This window comes from Sphaeramia orbicularis, chromosome 20 (genome assembly GCF_902148855.1).
Source record: "Sphaeramia orbicularis chromosome 20, fSphaOr1.1, whole genome shotgun sequence".
Taxonomy (NCBI): Eukaryota; Metazoa; Chordata; class Actinopteri; order Kurtiformes; family Apogonidae; genus Sphaeramia; species Sphaeramia orbicularis.
This window is the reverse complement of record NC_043976.1, coordinates 12,788,490-12,809,012: the sequence shown is the minus strand read 5'-3', so window position 1 is coordinate 12,809,012 and position 20,523 is coordinate 12,788,490. Positions and strand designations below refer to the sequence as shown.

General features: G+C 37.0%; 1 protein-coding gene across 1 annotated transcript; it reads left to right on the top strand.

Moving 5' to 3' along the window:
• The first annotated feature begins 8,129 nt into the window (after positions 1-8,129).
• Positions 8,130-20,523, top strand: LOC115410900 (delta-type opioid receptor-like). The gene is made up of 4 exons (XM_030122729.1): positions 8,130-8,290; positions 8,565-8,817; positions 17,300-17,652; positions 19,808-20,523. Exons 2-4 carry the CDS (start codon positions 8,573-8,575, stop codon positions 20,335-20,337), a joined length of 1,128 nt encoding a protein of 375 aa, XP_029978589.1. The 5' UTR covers positions 8,130-8,290; positions 8,565-8,572; the 3' UTR covers positions 20,338-20,523.

Sequence of the window (20,523 nt, the reverse complement as noted above, 5' to 3'; positions counted from 1 at the left end):
AAAACTCTTACACATGTTATGGAGTAATGAATAATTGATATATTTTTTAATTTTAGACTGACTGAATAGGGCTAAGATGCCAGGACCAAAGCCATCCAGGGGTGGAGGAAGGAAGGATTCAAAGCTCACAGATGAAGAGAGGAAAGCATGTTAGGTTTGATTTTTGACAAATTAAATGGTTAAATCCAGTAGTGCATAGGTGAAATGTCATATTTTTTTGTTTCAACCTTGTGTCAATAAAGGCTCAGTGATTTGAAAACCACAAAATATTTTGCATAAATGATTTCAGATTCAGATTCCTGAGAAAATTTGACCCTAAACTGATATATTTTCAGTCCATAAAAAGAACTGGAATTTTGCCTTTAATGTCACTAAAATGCAACTCAGACCTTGAACCTTGTCGTATGAAAAGAGTTTAAAAATGAATTATGTAAAAAGCCAATGACAAGAACCACAGCTTTGTGGTTTGTACAAAGGAATTATGAGGTGACGTCCACACCACTCATACCAGCTTTTCCTCCTAATCCACCGTAAGGAGTGACTCACTGGTTGGTGCTGGTTGCTCATTGGGTTCTTGAATCCTGCCGGTTCTAGACCTTGGACATATATCACACAGACCTTTCCTGTTGTTGCACTGCCCACTAAAGCAGAAAAGCCTTGAAATGTGCAGCGCAGTGAAAACCTTTATGACCCTGTGACCACACACGCTCAGGCTGAATAAGTCAGGATTTGTCTTTCCTGTTACATTTTTCATTCTTTCAGCTTCACTACTTCATATTTTAACATCACATTTTTAAGATTTGCTGCTTTCCAGTGGAAAAAAACAGTAGAAAGAAATGTAGTCTATTTTGTTTGTTGTTGATTTAACCCATAAAGACCCAGTGCTACTTTTGTGTCAGTTCCCAAATGAATTTTTCTTTCTATTTCGTCTTTCTTAAGTGTATGATCAGCATTTAGTATCATATTTACCTCCGCCAAGGAGGTGATGTTTTTACCGGCATTGGTTTGTTTGTTTGTGTGCAAGATAACTCAAAAAGTTATGGACTGATTTGGATAAAAATTTCAGGAAATGTTGATACTGGCGCAAGGAACAAATGATTAAATTTTGGTGGTGATGGGGGGGCACAGGGGGGCCACTGATCTGCCTTGGCAGAGGTCTGCGCTCTCCGAGGGCTTTCTAGTTTCCTCTGTTTTTGCACTTTTTCAGTGAAGATCAGGTATTTTCCTATCAGTGGTGATTTCTCATAGACTGCAAGGGCTTCCCCTAAAATTGCGAAAATTAAATGGTTAAATATGTACGGTTGTGTTGACATTTTATTGACTACAAATGTGTTAGAACACGTTCATCTCACAGACGAGTTCGTTCAGAATCAGCTTTATCACAAACCAACAGACTCGATGTTGTTCACTTCTCATACATTCCCGTTGCGCTGTTTTCTCATACATCTCTGCTCAGTGCATTTGTCCGTAGACGCTCAGCATCCATGCACTTCAATGGGACTGAGTGGAACAGTTTTTTTCATTGCCTCAAAATTGGACGGTAATTGGATAAATGCCACGATGTTGTCCCGCCCCCGCACACTTGGCGTCTCTGGGGGTGAATGGAGCTGTGGGCGGAGCTCGGCTGGGCTGGACGCCGAGCTTCCACATGCTGATTGGAGGATCAGTCAAAAGGCTGAATCCCATTTGATTGACAGCTGTTTTCAGATCTCCTCCTTCACTGACACAGTTCAGTTTAATACCGTCGCACATTCTGCTGTGAAATCCAGAGAGAAACCACTACGAAATTACACGTTCATTTCTTGCCCTGTAAATAAAACACACTCATTGTACTTCCTTGTTTCAATTTAACATAATTTCAACAGTTTCTTGTTTAGTTGGTACGATAAGGTCACTGACCATTTTCTTAAAAAGGAACAGAGGGCCGAATTTATGTTTAAATAACTTGACTTTCTTTTTTTTTTTGACGTAAGCCGACAATGAGCTTCCCCTCTGAAAGACGAGCAGCTGCCACTGTTTCCTATATTTAATTTACTGATTATGTACTTTAATCACCATTCTGATATTACATTTGAGGGTTATTATATTAAAAACAGAGAAAACTTAAGACAATGTGATTTTCCAGTAAAATATATCATTAACTGAACATAAAACAAGTGTCTCCACCCACTGTCATTGATCCAACTCAATGTTGTAGAAGATGATGGTGTTTCCACGGTAACTATGGAGCCTCTGAACGTCCAAATGGGTCATATTTGATGACCATGAAAAGATGACAAACTGTGTTTTACACCAATTATTTACATATATTGATAAAATTAGTGGATAAACAGGTATTTAACAGTTTAGATCAGTAGATGGTCGTGGTCACCAGTGGCTGTTTGGGTCTTTATGGGTTAAATTACACTGGACTGGACCACAGAAAAAAATTAAATCAGTCTTGTTAATTCCAGATCTGAAATCAGAATTTATCTTTGCAAATTAGGATTTATGTTTATGACATGAAAGGACATATTTTTTTCAATCTTGTATTTACCATGTATACACAACATGAATATAATATGCTCTAAATGTGTTATATTTACTTATACATATGAACATTAAACCCAATGAGACATAAACCTAATTACCAGAGCTCACCAGCTTTGCTCTAAATCATGAGAGACAACATATGGTCCGCGGGCCAAAACCAGTCCTCCAACAGGTCCGATCCAATACCATGGGATGAATTGGGAAATGCAACAATTATCCTGAACATACATTTATTTTAGATCAGGTTCCACATTCAGCCCAATTCAATCTGAAGTGGACTGGGCCAGTATAATACTATTAGAATAACCAATTTAATTTAATTATTTCATTTAATAACTGAACTTTTCTCTGAATTTGGCATTTTTAAAAAAGTTACATTAAATGAAAATGTTTACATTTAGAAACTATTCTTTCAAAAATAAAAAAAAAAAAAACATGTGAATAACCTGAGCAACCTGAAATGTCTCAAGAGAAGTGTGATTTTACCAATATTCTGCCTGTCACTAAATGTTTTGGGTGTTTGTAGATCCACTGTGATCTGTAACTTATAATGAACATGAGTAAATGATAAACTGAAACATAATATTTTTAAAATTGCTCTTATTTTTCTTACTAATTACCTCCACCAAGGAGGTTATGTTTTTGACGGCGTTGGTTTGCCTCTGTCTGTCCGTGTGCAAGATAACTCAAAAAGTTAAGGACGGATTTGGATGAAAATTTCAGGAAATGTTGATACTGGCACTAGGAACAAATGATTAAATTTTGGTGGTGATGGGGGGGGGGATTGATCTGCCTTGGCGGAGGTCTGCGCTCTATGAGTGCTTTTCTAGTTACCTCCGCCAAGGAGGTTATGTTTTTGCCAGGGTTTGTTTGTCTGTCTGTCTGTCTGTCTGTTTGTCTGTCCGTTAGTGTGCAACATAACTCAAAAAGTTATGGACAGATTTTGATGAAATTTTCAGGGTTTGTTGGAAATGGGATAAGGAAGAAATGATTAACTTTTGGGGGTGATCGGGGGTGGGGGGGCCCACGGGGGGGCCCACTGATCAGCCTTGGCGGAGGTCTGCGCTCTCCGAGTGCTTCTAATTTTAGTTTGTGGTCATGTTATTCACATTTTTAAAGGATATTTTGTGGATGTAAAAATTTTTCCAAATGTTATTTTCATTTTTTCATTCTAAAACATAGATAAAAGTTTAGAGTTGACATTTATATATTATTATGTTATTATTTTAGTGGTCCAGCTCATGTTAGGCTGAATGTGGTCTCTGAAATAAAATGAGTTTGACGTTCCTGCTCTAAATTGTTCCAGATTGTTTCAGACACTTTCTGTTGTGCTTCTGACAGTTTCTAACAGTAATCACCATCATGTTTGGGTTGGAGCTCCATGGTACTTGGTTTCCATTTCAGAAATATCTTGTTGAAATTCCTCAAACTATTGGTGGGAAAAACCCAGATGAGTTTTGACTGACATTCTGCAGCCCATCCATTCATATGCTTTTATCATGTCCTCATCTGGTTGATTATACTCTGCATGGGGCTCTATGATCATTTGGAATATTCTGCAGTACTGGCGCTGATGAATCCCAAACTGTTAATTGCGGAGCAGATCTTAGAGGAGGAGTACAGGATCACATGAGTTCTCCAATCTGGGATCCAGTGACAATTCTAATTCTAAATCCTAAATTCTAATCCTGGTGTGATGCTGTTAATGTCCATGTACTGACTTGTGCTTAACTCCAAATCCTGGCATGGTGGAAAAACTCTGGTTTGGATTGAACTGAATTGAATCTGAGGAGCAAAATTATTGCTAACCAGCTTTATAGAGCGCAACCAATGTAGTTTAAAATATACACTTTTAGTTTCTGAAAGTTACAAGAGTAAATAACTATTCTATTCTATCTATTTTCCTGCTCTTTTGAATATTAGTAGATAAGCAGCCAAGATGAGATGAGATGAGATGAGATGAGATAAGTTTAGATAAAATGAGATGAGATGACATGAGATGAGATTAGATGAGATAGGTTAAGATAAGTTAAGATGAGATGAGTTAAGTTGAGTTGAATTGAGATGAGTTAAGTTGAGATAAGATAAAATAAAATAAAATGAGATGAGACAAGTTAAGATAAGAAAAAATAACATGAGATAAGATAATATGAGATAAGATGAGATGGTATGAAATAGGTTAAATTAAGATAAAATGAAATGAGATAGGTTAAGATAAGATGAGATGAGTTAAGCTGAGTTGAGTTGAATTGAGATGAGATAAGTTGAGATAAGATAAAATAAAATGAGATGAAACAAGTTAAGATAAGATAAAATAAGATGAGATAAGATAAGATGAGATAGGTTAAGATAAGATAAGTTAAGATAAGATGAGATAAGTTGAGTTGAGTTGAGCTGAACTGAGATGAGATAAGTAAAGTTGAGATAAGATAAAATAAAATGAGGCGAGACAAGATAAGACAAGATAAGGTAAGATAAGATAAGATAAGATAAGATAAGATAAGATAAGATAAGATAAGATAAGATAAGATAAGATAAGATACACATGACTTTGATCCCATTGTGGGGAAACTACAGTGTTAACACCAGAAAAACACCATTACAGTTTATTATTGCACCTTACTGTTTTTCTACATTTCTGTTTTTATACTTCTAATTTATTATGTATAATGTGTTTGCACTTGTATTGCTCTTGTCTTATTATGATACACTTACAATTATTCTTTTGCCTTTACACTTCTTTTGCCTGTACGCTAACACGTCAAAATCTGATGTTTTGATGCATGTGTTTCAATGCAGTCTATTTGTTTTTTGTTTTGTTTTTTTAGATTTTATCATAAATGTTTTGAATGTACCTCTAGATTTGTGAGACGTTCCTCTGTTTGGCAGGTGTTTATAAGTTTCAGTTAATAACCATAAACACCAGTCTAGTTATTCCTGAACTTCACTCAGCACCAAAATTCAGCCTTTTGTGCACAGGTGTCAAACATGCGGCCCGGGGGCCAAATCCAGCCCGCCAAAGGGTCCAGTCTGGCCCTTGGGATGAATTTGTGAAATGCAAAAATTTCACTGATGATATTACCAATCTTTTTAGTTCTGGTTCCACATTCAGACCAATTCAATCTCCAGTGGGCAGGACCAGTAAAATACTATCATAATAACATATAAATAATGACAACTCCAAATGTTTCTGTTCATAAATGTAAACATTTTCATGTATTTACACTAAAACAAAGTATAATTTTGCAAAAAAATGCGAATAACTTGAACAAATATGAACAACTGGAATTGTCTTAAGAGAAGTAAGTACAATTTTAACAATATTCTGCCTGTTACTAAATGTTTTATGTGCTTGTAGATCCATTGTGATCTGTAAGTTATAATGTACATGTGGAAATGATAAACTGAAGCAGAATATTGTTAAAGTTACACTTATTTTTTTCAGTTTGTTCATGTTATTCACATCGTTTGAAAGGATAGTTTGTAGATGGAAACATTTTCATAATGTAAATTTACTTTTTTCGCTCTTAAACAGAGAAAAGTTTGGAGTTGACATTATTTATATATGTTTATCTTATTATTTTACTGGTTTGGCCCACTGCAGATCAAATTTAGCTGAATGTGGAACTGAACTAAAATGAGTTTGACACCCCTGCTTTAGTGGAATTGGATTTGAGATGGAATATGAATTTTTATAGTGATAACACACTGAAAAAAATGACTGTAGAATTAACACCAAAAAGTTGTAAAATTGCAACATAAAAAAACTGTAAGTGACAATACAATGCAAAGTTGTTTATTTGAAAAGATTTTTGTGTTAACAATTAAATCAAATATAGCTGTGTTTTTTACAGGAAGAGTTTGTGAACAAAACCAGATTTGGATGTCGAAATGATGTATTTCTATTGTTTTATTTTTTAAATAATGGCGTATTTGCTGTTTTATGTATATATATATATATATATATATATATATACATATATATACATATATATATATACATATATGTATGTATATACATATAAAAGTTATAAAAAAGTAAGCATTTAACAATGTAACATTTTAAATTTGTAAATTAATGGGTTGTTAGAGTTGGTAGAGCAGCTCATCCAATAACCAAAGGGTTGGTGGTTCAAATCCTGGCTCTGACTGTCCATATGTCCAAGTGTCCATGGAAGACACTGGACCCTAAATTGCTCCCAGTTGGACCTGGTGGTTTTGGAAAGACCTTTGGACACCATGAAGGTGGACAAGATGTGCTAAATAAGTGCAGTCCATTTACCATTTAAATCCAGTGTTAAATCTACATGTTTCAAATGTTAAATCTACATGGTACTCCATAAATATGTTTACAGTTGGATGTGTTTTTTCCAGTATTGTGCTGGAAACCACAGCTGCCAGTTTTTTTTTCCGTAAAAACAACCAGTGGCGGCACCAAGGGGGGGCATGGGGGGCAAATGCCCCCTCAGTCACAACCTTTGCCCCCCCACTTACCCCACCCACCCCCACCCAGATTTGGGCAAATCTTTGGGAAAATTCAGGCAACAAAGAAATATGAAAAATCCGTCAATGAAAGCGTAGATTCAACATTTATTAACTTGCATACATTGGCATTGCTGTTTGTTTGCTGCATGTTTTTCTGATGTGTTTAGAGAAATATGTGAAAGTAGATTGTACCTATTAAATAATCAGAACAGAAAGTCTGAGTTGTTCACGCTGTAGTTTTAACAAATATCTTGAATATATTAAGTATTACCTGATTTTACCTAAAATTGCCCTCTATATGAAGTGTAACGGATAGGCTATACATTAAATAAGTAGGATTAAATAAGTTCATACTTCTTCCTACTCCTTTTCGACCATGCAAAATTCAGACTTGTATGTGCTTGGAGATAGATTCTGTCCATTTGAAGTTTTATTTAGTTTTTATTTAGTGTTGTTTTTGTGTGTGTTTTTTTTTGTTTGTTTTTTTGTTTTTTTTTTTGCATGTTCGAAATAAATAAATACATTAAATAAATAAATAAATAAACAAATAAATGAATGAATATTATTTATTTATTTATTTATTTAATGTATAGCCTATCCTATTTTTGTCCGCCCCCCCAACATTTTCTTTGCCCTCCAGTTGCCCACCCACTTTTCAAATCCTGGTGCCGCCACTGAAAACAACAGGATTTTTTTTAACAGTGCATGTTCAGATATGGCTTTAACATTTATCTGAGTGTTTTTTATATGTTTAAAAGAGGTTTGATGGTCTATAGATCATAATCACACATGAATACAACAGATCCATCCTCTCCTGCCTGCTGGACATACTGTACATCCTGGATATATGAGCCTATCATGGTTCATTGGAGCTCCTGTGTTTTGACTCTGGATGACACTAAACTGGAGGACACCGCGCGCCTGCCTGCAGGTGACTGTCATCACTCTGTCAACTCATATTTTGGGTGAAGGTTCGATGTTGTGTGTGTGTGTGTGTGTGTGTGTGTGTGTGTGTGTGTGTGTGTGTGTGTGTGTGTGTGTGTGTAGCTGGTGGGTCTAGCCTGATGCGCGCCACCCCTCCATCAGTGCGTGTGCACGAGTGTCCGCAAAGCCGCTGCTGCTCCTCCGCCTGGCGCGCAGTGCCATCCACAAACTTTGACGAGCTGTTATCCGCAACGCAACAAAGCCATCCGAATTTAACACAACAGGAACTAAAATCATTAAATACACCTACAGTCTGACTGGGTTCGTCCGTTAATTCGGGCGGATAAAGGTGAGTAAGTTGCGCTTTTCGTTTTTGTGCTCCGGTGTGTTTATTTACGGGTGTGCGTTTTTCCTAAAGGGCTGGATGATGCGCGACTGTATTTTACATGATCTACAAGTGGCTGTGGTATCCAAGTGAAGTTTGATGTTTTATTTTTCTTTAATGTTTCAGTCTGTATGTCTCTGTTTTCGCGGAATTCCTTGCCTTCTTCTATGCGCACCTCACCTATTTGTTGAAATTGTATTGTATAAAGTCACACAAGCGTCTTCTGCGCAATAACCAGGTGGCAAAATGGAAAGCACACCGGTGGAGATTTTTAAAGAAGACAGTAAGTGCCTCCATCCGCTACAGGAAGACTGTCCGGTTAATTCTTCAGCCTGGATGTCGGGATACTCCGAGAGCCGCAATGTGACCCATGATGATAGCCTGGAACCGGAGAGCATGTCCCCCATCATCCCCATCATCACTGCGGTCTACTCCGTGGTGTTTGTGGTGGGTCTGCTGGGGAACTGCCTGGTCATGTATGTCATCATCAGGTAAGGCCATTTTTAAGTCATTATGGAGGGGGGAAAATCAGTTCATGTAAAGAAATCATGGAACTATGTTGGATTTAAGCCTTAACCCTTTCATGCATGAATTATGAGAACCTTAGTTGAGTTTTTTTTTCTCCTTATGCATGAAAAAAACAATGAGACTGAGTTTTTTTTTCATAGATTTACAAAAATGTCCACTCAGCTACACCATGAATTTTATCCTTGAAGCAAAGAAACGTGTTTAAAACCCAATATCATCAAGTGATATGAAAGCAGTGAAATGAAACCATGTTTAATGCAGCTAATCTGATGTTTTCTTACATTTTAACATATTCTAATACTAGTTATTACTCACTTCATGGAGATAATATGCAAAAAATAAATATTAACAATTGATTTCCATTCAAGAACCAATCAAGAACAGTAAAGTTACAATAATGGTATGAATTGCAGTTTATGAGATGATGCATAAGTGTTCACTGTGTTGGCTGATATGGAACTAAAACAACAAAACCCATGAATATACAAGAGAACAGCTGGAGAATTACTGTCCACTGTAGTGACCGCTTGCATGAAAAGGTTAAAATGAAGTTTAAGAGTGAAGTTATTGCTTTGGGAGTCAAGACAATATTGATTGATTGACTTATTGATGTATTTATTTCGAATATGAATGTCAAACGGAAGAAAATAAATAAACAAAACACTTAAACATAAGACATATAACACATATTTGAAAAGGAGTGAGAAGAAGTACAACTTATAAACTCCCACCCCTTCTCCTTATATACTTAATTACAATAATAACCTTCCTAGTCTAATCATATCTATACTATATACCACAGGTGTCAAACATGCGGCCTGGGGGCCAAAACCGGCCCGCCACAGGGTCCAATCCGGCCCGCGAGATGAATTTGCAAAGTGCAAGTTAGGGCATCAAACTCAAAAATAATATCATAATAACTTATAAATAATGACAACACCATATTTTCTCTTTGATTTAGTGCAAAAAACATTAAATTATGCAAATGTTTACATTAACAAACTATCCTTTAACAATAGAATGTGAATAACCTGAACAAATATGAACAACCGGAATGTTGGAAGAAGATTCAGTGCAATTTTAACAATATTCTGCCTGTTACTAAATGTTTTGTGCCTTTGTAGATCTGATCTGTAATGCATATGTATGAATGAAAAGTCGAGGCAAAATATTGCTAAAATTGTACTTATATTTCTTAACAAATTCCTTTTTTTTTCAGGTTATTCACATCCTTTTTGTTTGGATAGTTTGTAAATGTAAATATTGGCATAATTGAATGTTATTTTTTGCACTAAAATAATTTGGAGTTGTCATTATTTATTGGCTATCATGTTATTATTTTACTGGTCCGACCCACTTCAGATTAAATTGGGCTGAATGTGGCCCCCCCGGAAGAAAATGAGTTTGACACCCCTGCTATATACCATAATATGACTGATACTATTAAATAATTTGGTTTCTGGTTTTATATTATATGAACAAATATAATATGATTTACATAAACACATAATACAATAACACATACATGTAAATACATATTCATACACAGATCTCTACACCCACACATACACACCTATACATACATATACACACTCTTACCACATACTTGTACATCTTTATAACACCCAGTGATCCCCAATCATCCCTGTACCTCTGAAAAATTGTGTCTTTGTACCTCCTTTTAAATTCTTTCATGTATAAATATAGTTAAAGAGGATATGATGTCATTAGATAAGCTTAATCATGTCCATTATCTTTGGATTTTTAAAAATAAGACAGAGGTGGCACCAGAAGAATGTGTTTCTCCTCAACTACTGTAAATGTTATGGCTTGAGAGGAAGGAACTGGCACTAATGTTTAGGCTTTTCTATTGACCTTTAGGCCATCTGGTCTGTCTTCTCCTTAGTGCTTACATTTTAGTCTTGGATGCACTTAAGTGACAGGTCCTTCATAGAAAAAAAAAAAAAGGTGTGTTGTGTTGCTATGAAAGCCACTCACAGCTCACTGGAGAGATGGAAACAGTTAGATGTGGATGTGGATCCAAATATGGCTAATTTTCCTTTTTAGATTTTGACACAGGACAGGTAAGGATTCACAGCGTCATTTCTGAACCCTGAATGTGGACAGCTAATTAGAATTGATTTCTGCCTCTGCTACATTCAAAGATGGTGAAAACCGTCAAAGCCGCATATTTTATGACTCCAATAACCTTGCAAACCTTCTCAATCAAATAACAATATCCTATACATCAGCCCCAGCGTAGTGGACGTCATATTAATTATTGCTGAAACCAGTGGTGCTTTATCAAACCGATGGCCTGCTTGCACCTCATTGGGTGTTATTTATTGCGTTTGACAGCAACAAATCTTCAGGGTGTAATGTGAAACTTGGCAACGCCATCCAGAAACCTTCAGTCCATAGACAACAGTTACCTCAAATCAATCACATTGCCTGTCATTAGAAAGCAATTTTATCTGTTTGCTATTATATTAGACTATGTTCTGTTGGATAGTTGCACAGTTAAGGGAGAACTGAGGTGGTTTATGTGGACGCAGTGTAAGCAAATCTCTACTATTGCTCATATGTAAAAGTTATGTAAAAATATTGACCCTTTAACCCCTGATGTGTCTGTGGTGATTGTTCTGTATGTATGATTTATATTAAATATTCATAAAAATTCAACTGTTTGCTCAAAAAAACAAAATTCAAAGTGTGCTAATAGAATAGGCCACAGGTGTCAAACGTGGCCCGGGGGCCAAATCTGGCCCACCAAAGGGTCCAGTCCGGCCCTTGAGATGAATTTGTCAAATGCAAAAATTACACTAACAGTCCTTTTAGTTCAGGTTCCACATTCAGACCAGTTCAATCTCAAGTGGGCAGGACCAGTAAAATACTATCATAATAACATATAAACAATGACAACTCCAAATTTTTCTCTTTGTAAATGTAAATATTTTCATGTATTTACACTAAAACAAAGTAGAATTTCACAAAAAATGTGAATAACTTGAACAAATATGAACACCCTGGAATTTCTTAAGAGAAGTTAAGTACAATTTCAACAATATTCTGCCTGTTACTAAATGTTTTTGTGTATTTGTAGACCCGCTGTGATCTGTAAGTTCTAATGTACGTGTGTAAATGATAAACTTAGACATAATATTGTTAAAATTACACTTATTTTTTCAGTTTGTTCATGTTATTCACATCTTTTGAAAGGCTAGTTTGTAGATGTAAACCTTTTCATAATGTAAATTTACTTTTTTCGCTCTAAAACATAGAGAAAAGTTTGGAGTTGACATTATTTATATATTATTATGTTATTATTTTACTGGTTTGGCCCACTGCAGATCAAATTTAGATGAATGTGGAACTGAACTAAAATGAGTTTGACACCCCTGCTTTAACCCCTGACCTGTCTGTGGTGATCGTTCTGTTCATATGATTTATATTGAATATTCATAAAAATTCAGCTGTTTGCTCAATAAAACAAAATTTCAAAGCGTGCTAATAGAATAGACCTTGTGATTTCCATAGACATCTGAGCATGCTCAGTGCAACCCCCACTACCTGTGTAGTTTACCACCACCAGAGTGTGAATGTGAGCACGAATGAATAATGGGTTAATAATGTAAAGCGCTTTGGGTGCCTAGAAAAGCGCTATATAAATCCAATCCATCATTATTATTATTATTATTATTATTATTATTATTATTATTATTATTATTATTATTATTATTATTAATGGGGGGGCAAAACACAGAGCACTGAGTGAGACTGACTCACTATAGAAATAGACAGTTTCCGCTTTTTTTTTTTTTTTTTTACAGTTTTCGTTTTTGTTTTTTGTATTTACTGTTGTTTGCAGTGTTGTGGGGATTTTCCTTTATTTTCTTTTATTTATTTATTTATTTTTTTAACTGTGTTTTTTCTGAGTTTTGACCATGTAATTGCTTTTTGGAGTTCAACCAGGTGCCAAAAAGCAGCTGGACTGATTTGCAAAAGAGAGGCCGAAAACAAAAACTACTAGGACAAAATGTAAAATTGTTTAGTGTGTTCCAGTTCACAGTTCATGTTCAACATCCTAAATCCTTCTTTAGTAAAAACCTGTAATACTTCATTTCCTCTCTTTGTCTTTTTCTGCTATTCCACTTGTTTTGACCCTAAAACACACAGTAAAACAAAACCACTGAATAAAAGGAACACAAGCACATATTCACAGCAGCTTTTATGACACTGAAACAGACGCTAATTCACAGCAGCATGTTTACCTGAAATAATATCTAAGGGGTTAAAACACAGGTGTCAAACATGCAGCCCGGGGGCCAAAACCGGCCCACCAAAGGTTCCAATCTGGCCTGCGAGATGAATTTACAAAGTGCAAAATGCAAAAATTACCCTGAAGATATTAACAGTCAAGGGCATCAAACTCAAAAATAATAGCATAATAACCTAGAAATAATGACTCCAAATTTTCTTCTTGGTTTAATGTGAGAAAAATAACATGACATTAAGCCTATAAATAATGGCAACACCCATTTTTTCTCTTTGATTTATTGCAAAGAACATTAAATTCTGATATCCTTTAACAAGAAAATGTCAATAACCTGAACAAATATGAACAACCTGGAATGTCTGAAGAAAAATAAGTGCAATTTTAACAATATTCTGCCTATTTTGTGTCTTGGTAGATCTGATGTAATGTAATGCACATGTATAAATAAAGTTGAGGTATAATATTGATAAAATTGTACTTATTTTTCTTCAGAAATTTCAGTTTTTTTCCAGTTATTCACATCTTTTTTGTTTGGGATAGAAATAGTTTCATCATTTAATGTTATTTTTTGCACTAGAAAATTTGGAGTTGTCATTATTTATAGGCTATTATGCTATTATTTTACTGGTCTGGCCCACTGGAGACCAAATTGGGCTGAATGTGGCCCCTGAAAGAAAATGAATTTGACACCCCTGGGTAAAAGGGTTAGAAATGTAAATAAGCCACATGGGGCATTAAAGTATAAGATATTAACTCCAACTGCTTTAATTCATTGCCATCAGCAACTATGTTTAATATTGAGTCATGAGAAGATTTTCACATCTAATAACACTGGGTTATAAAAAAATGTTGTTTGCAAGTTGTCTAGGTTTTTTCAACTGAATTAGGACCATTGTGCACCGCTAAATCCAAAAATGACATCTGTTTTTCTCAATCAGGTCAGGTTTTTTTGCTAATTTGATTTTGAAAAATTTGATCTTCTCACAAAATTGATAACATTTTTGTGACTTTATCCGTTGATTTTTTATATAATTCTCACCCAAAATAGGTTTTAAGAGAAAAAAAATCATTTGATCTCTTAATTCCTGTTAGGTACAATGGTGTATTCACCGCAGATGTAGCAGAATACGTCAGGCTTATTTTTGCAAGATCTTCTAGTCGAAGCCATTTCATTCACCTGTAATATTAAAAAAAACATTAATCATAAATTGGCAAAAGTAAAATCTTCAGAACTCGTTTATTGCAAGAAATATGAAAGAATTTTGTATCATATGATGTGAAAATGCCCATAAATGTAAGCAAAAATGTTAAAAAGCCAATATATAGCATAGTTCAGAAAGTTGACCTGATTGAGCAAAATTAATGTGATTTTTGGATTCAGCACACCAAAATGATCCTAAATCAGCTCAAAAAACTTAAACAATAAATTTGTTGTTGACCAGTGTAATGAATCAACCACCTTAACCCTGTATGTTTTCATTCCTACTGAGCGCTTTAGCTTATTTTAGGTCACAGTTTCATATTTCATGGCCTGCATTATAAAACTTTTCTTCCACCTCTCTCATCCATCCCATTTATCAGCCCTCATCTGTATGCTCCACCTGAACAAAACAGCAGACTGATACATTTAGTGAACATGGTGGGTGCATTTAGCAGCTAATGGGCTACACATTTCCCACCAGGACTGAGTCAAGAAAGTAAATCGAATGTTGGACATGGCAACATGAAATAGATTGAAATAAATGCTAGTGTTGCTTGTGTCTCAGGTAATTGCTTATACCAACATGTTTACTGGAACAGCTTTATAAGGTGGTCACAGTTGCTTTATGTGCTGATTAACCTGTAAAGACCCAAACAGCCACTAGTCGCTTTTCCACTGGACATCTGCGCAAAACTTTACCGATATTTACTAAATGTCCAAAAAACAGAAGTGCGTAATGTTGTTTTTTCCATTAAATCACAAATGCAATGATTTGTTTAGTTATTATCGCGAGATGACATGAGAAGTCATTCTATAAACATGGCGACGAACGTAAATATGGTGTTGATTTACAGACATATTCATCATTATTATATACTAGTGGCATTGTACCCGTGGTGCCATTGTACGATAGCATGAGAGGCTCAAATCGGCCAGCATACCTCACAACATTTGAATATGGACATAAAATTGTGCCTAGTAGATAGTCAGGTAATGTTTCTGTTCAATTGGCGAGTTTGGCGGCGATTGGGCCTGTGAAGGCTGAGGAAAACCCGTACAAACACCCTCCTGTGTTGCAACATCGATCACACATCAATGGGACATGGGGACACAGGGACACGGGGCAGGGCCGAAACATGCATTATATAGTAGGATTACCCCTCTATCTTGTACTAAATTAAAAAATGATTGGGTTTCCTGGTGTCCACACATACCACAACATGTTTCTTCTTCTTCTTTGCTTGTTGTAACATACGTCAACATCCGTTTTTTTAATTCACCTGACTCTAGTTGCAAAAAAAGGTCTTCCCATTGCAGTTTTGCGTGATATACCATTTACGCTATGCCCGAAAAACCACCTCTTGCCAGCGCAAAAACTTTTAATCGAAAATGAGACTTTTGGCGAAATTGTCGTTTTTCCATCAGGTAAATTTTTATTTTATGCACAAGTTATTTTTGCGCAATTTGAGGGTCGATGGAAAAGCGACTACTGACGACCAAAACCAACTACTGATCTAAACTGTTGATCCACTAATACTATCAATACATGTAAATAATTGGTGCAAAATTTACTTTTCATGGTCATCAGATAAGACCCATTTGGACGTTCAGTGGCTCCGTAGTTACCATGGAAACACCGTTATCTTCTACAACATTGATTCACCAGTAAAACCCATGGAGTTGGATCAATGCCAGTGGTTTATGTTCAGTAAATTACTAGTAAATTACTGAAAAAAGTCACTTTTTCTTCAGTGTTCTCTGTTTTTGGTATAATAATCCTCAATTTCACTCTGAGCTTTTATGAACATATATATGATCAATAAATTAAATACAGCAAAATACATGATTTATCCAACTTTATTTGTAAAGCCCTTTAAAACAACCACAGTGGACCAAAGTGCTGTAAAGTAGAATAATTAAAACCAAAACAAAAGAATAAAATACAGAATAGATTAAACAAAATAAAACTGTACGACAAGAAAACAGTGCTGTACAGAAGAATAAATAAAAACCAAATAAAAGAATAAAACACAAGAATAGATAAAAAAAAGAAAACAAACATGAAAAACCATACAATTAAAAACATAAAAAAATAAGAACAATAAACCACTACCAAATAAAAACAATAGAATAATAAAAAATAATATCTTCAAACATCTCATATGATTTCAAAAGCCAAGGAGAAAAGATGGGTTTTAAGAAGGGATTTAAAAACAAACAGAGAGGAGGCCTGTCTGATATGGAGAGGCAGATTGTTCAATAGTCTAGGATTTACTCTGAAAAAACTCCAAACTGAAAAGAATATTACAATAAATAGTGATAAATCACTTAAGAAAGGTTAAATATAGAGAAAAAATAACACGGGAACTGCCACAAAAGTACCACTGGGTCTTTATGGGTTAAAAAAAACATTAATTCAAGCAGGTTTGAGCAACTGAGCTCATGAAAACCCATTACGTTTTGATCCCTGAACCCTTATTCTTCATGGCTTTGACACTGGGAGTCAACATTAACCACCAAACAAGCACATACTCCCTGGGGTGTTCACATCACTCTGCTCTAAGGAACTGATTGTGGGTTTTTTTTTTTTCATTATATACAAAAAGAAAGGTCTTCCATTCCTGTGGACTCCCCATGAGCAATTCAAAAGGATCTTATTTTAACCTCAGTGCTTCATTAAATCCTGTAGGCGACACCACTGGTAGAAATTAAAACTTTAAATTAACCTCCAGAATGAACATGTAAACAAGTTGATTGCACACGACATAAAATCAGGAGTGTACTATACATAACAATGAAGCACTGAGTCAGAAACATTACATTACTCATTCAAAGAAGCAGTGTGGACTAATGACCTATGTTTTATTCATAATGAGATGAGATGTCAGGTTCTTTAAAGCCACAGACTCCATCTCAGTGAATGGTTACTTCCATTACAGGAAAGCCTTGTGTTTTGCATATTTAACAGGTACACAAAAATGAAGACGGCGACAAACATTTACATTTTCAACCTGGCTCTCGCTGATGCCCTCGTCACCACCACGATGCCCTTCCAGAGTACGGACTACCTGCTCAATACCTGGCCTTTCGGGGAGGTGGTTTGCAAGGTCTTCATCTCCATCGACTACTACAACATGTTCACCAGTATCTTCACTCTCACCATGATGAGTGTGGATCGCTACGTGGCCGTGTGCCACCCGGTGAAAGCCCTGGACTTCCGTACTCCGATCAAAGCCAAAATGATCAACGTGTGCATCTGGATACTGTCGTCTGCTGCAGGGATACCGGCTTTTATTCTAGGTGGAACGCAGACAAACAGCGGTGAGGACAGGCTTTCATTATGTCTGAAGTTTTAAAAAGTTTCTGTTGATGTTTTAAGTGTAGGAAATTCACATCAAGTATGCACCGGTAATACTTTAAGAGCAGAAAAATATTCTATCAAGATCATCTGTCAGTGTTTTCCATTAGCGGTACATCAAGCATCATCCTTCCTGAATATGAATGCTTAGTTTAGTGCAAAATGTTCCCCTTTGAGGGCAGACTTGTCCTTCAGTAACAACTAGAAGAGTGCAGTTTTATTTATGATGAACTCCAAACGTACACTTCATTCATATTTCCTTTTTTTTTTTTCCTACTTGTCTTGTCCAGCATCCTAACAGCAGAATGATAGTCTGGCTGCCTTTTGGTGCTGAACAAATTACCTTTGCCAAGGGTAACTTCATAAAGTATATGAGGCTCCCCTTGATATTCTACTGTGTTTATCATGAGTTTTGTTGAACCACATTTCGATGCCGGACCTGGGGCACGTTTCTGGGTTTAATACCGAATGCAGCCGTTTGCGCACCCTTGAATTCAAATAGTGAGCCAACGATGGGCCGGCGAACGCAGAGGCTTAACAAATGCAAAATCCATTTCTGCACTCGTTTCGTTCGCTAAGCCATCGTTCGCTAACTATTTGCGTTGAAGGGTGCACTAAACAGGTGCGTTTACTATTTAACCCAGAATGAATGCCTCCACTCCCGCTGTTTCCAGTCATCTGACAGCACTATGGTTAGAATGAAGAAGTATTAAAGGCTATCTATCTATTTAGCGAGGAACTGGGCGAGCGCACACTTTTAATGAACTAGCCCAGAAACGGGATAGCGCATTTTGCATTGCGTTGGGGTTAACGAACTAACACACAAATGCATTTTGCGTTGCGTTAGTTGTTAAAGGTGGGGTCTGAGATCTTAGAAAAACAGTTTGAGCAAGTTACATTTTGAATATACTCAGTTCAAAAGTCCAAACCCCTTTCTTCAGACGTCCCTCTGAAGCCACGCCTTCAGAGTACTGGCATGCGCAATGCTTGTTCCTGAGGGTTCATGAGCGCTGCACAGCAACAATTTGCCAGCTGAGACTCTGCTCTGCTCCGTACCCGGGTTGGGCTCCGACGCCATCTACAGTCTGGTCCGGCCCAGCTGAACCTTCTCCGACACCGGCTGAGGCTCTGTCCCCTGCTTTGCTCCCGTACGCCTCGGGCTCCTACCCCGACTCCGGCCCCGGCTGAGCCTCCGGCTGGCGTATCCATGCATACCTCATTCAGTTTCCTCCAACCCCCCCGCTCTTCCAGAACAGCCCCAGTTCAGACCTATGTGACTAACATTTCCTAGTGGTTCATGTTAGTGACAAAACAGTTGACCGGTGAACTTTCCATCCTAATAGAACTAATATAGCCAGGTTCTGGCTACGCTTCCTGTACAAGCGCTCCAGCCTCTGGGAATGCGCGATTCATGCTCAAAGAGGGGTACATGCAGAGGGGGGAGGGGTGAATGGCAGTTGAGTGTGATAGACATATCACCGTTCAATCATTTCGAGTGGGCGCTCAAAATGATTGGATGGGGTTTTTTCAGTCCTGTCTGTTCCACAGGTGACTAATTATTTTAATTTTTGTGTTAGAGCATTTAATTAATTAGTTGTAATTCCGGATGTGAAGGGGATTTTAAGGAATATAATAAAAAATGCTCCAGAAAAACATCTCAGACCCCACCTTTAACGAACAAAGAGCGAGCCCAGAAACGGAATAGCGCAAAATGCATTAAATGGACACATTTTGCATTGCGCTGGGCTTAACGATTTAATGAGTTAGTGCAGAAACGAGCCCCTGACATGGGGAGAGTGGGGGGGTGAAGGGGAGAGAGCAAGAGAGGAGAAGGTGGCGAAGACCCTCACAAAGAAGTATCAACAATACAAACAGTAACAACCATGGTGATAATTATAATGGTAACAGTAACTACAACCAGAACTGAGTAAACTGGGCAGAAGAGAGAAAAAACAAAACAAACAAAACTACAAAAAAGTACAATAAAATACATAAGACCTATTAAATGATGAGTATAAGAAAAGAAAGCATGAACAAAATATCATATACCATGTTCGCACAAATAATACCAGTAATCTAGTCATTTGTATTTCCTTCCTTCCTCTTTTCTTTTTGCAGATATTACTGAGTGTGCCTTACAGTTTCCAGAGCCATACGTTTACTGGGACACGTTGATGAAAGTCTGTGTATTTGTCTTTGCCTTCGTCGTGCCTGTGCTCATCATCACTGTGTGCTACTCCCTGATGGTCCTCAGGCTAAAGAGCGTACGAATGTTATCCGGATCGCGAGAGAAAGATCGCAATCTCCGCCGAATCACGAGACTGGTGGTGGTGGTGGTGGCCGTGTTCGTGATCTGCTGGACACCAATTCACATCTTCATCCTGGTCAAGGCGCTTGTGAGCGTGCCTGAAACCACCGCCATCATGGCCGCCTACTTCTTCTGCGTGGCTCTGGGCTACACCAACAGTAGCCTTAACCCTGTGCTCTACGCTTTTCTGGATGAGAACTTCAAACGCTGCTTCAAAGACTTCTGCCTCTCGGCCAAACTGAAAGGAGACAAAGTGTCAGGGAGCAGGAGGGGGTTGAGCACAGTCCGGGAGGTCGCTGTCCCCCTGGAGAACCCAGACCGGACTGGGAAGCCCACATGACTAGCGGTGGAACTGTCTTCAATTTCCCACATTGGAAAAGAAGACTCACATGACCTGGGTCTGACCCACGTCACGTCAACAATGTAGACTGAACATAAAGACTGTATGGCTGAAGAGGACTCATTGTTTAGGGACATGTTAGTTTGGGTTTAAACAGTGCCAACACTCATAGGATTTTATTTTGAA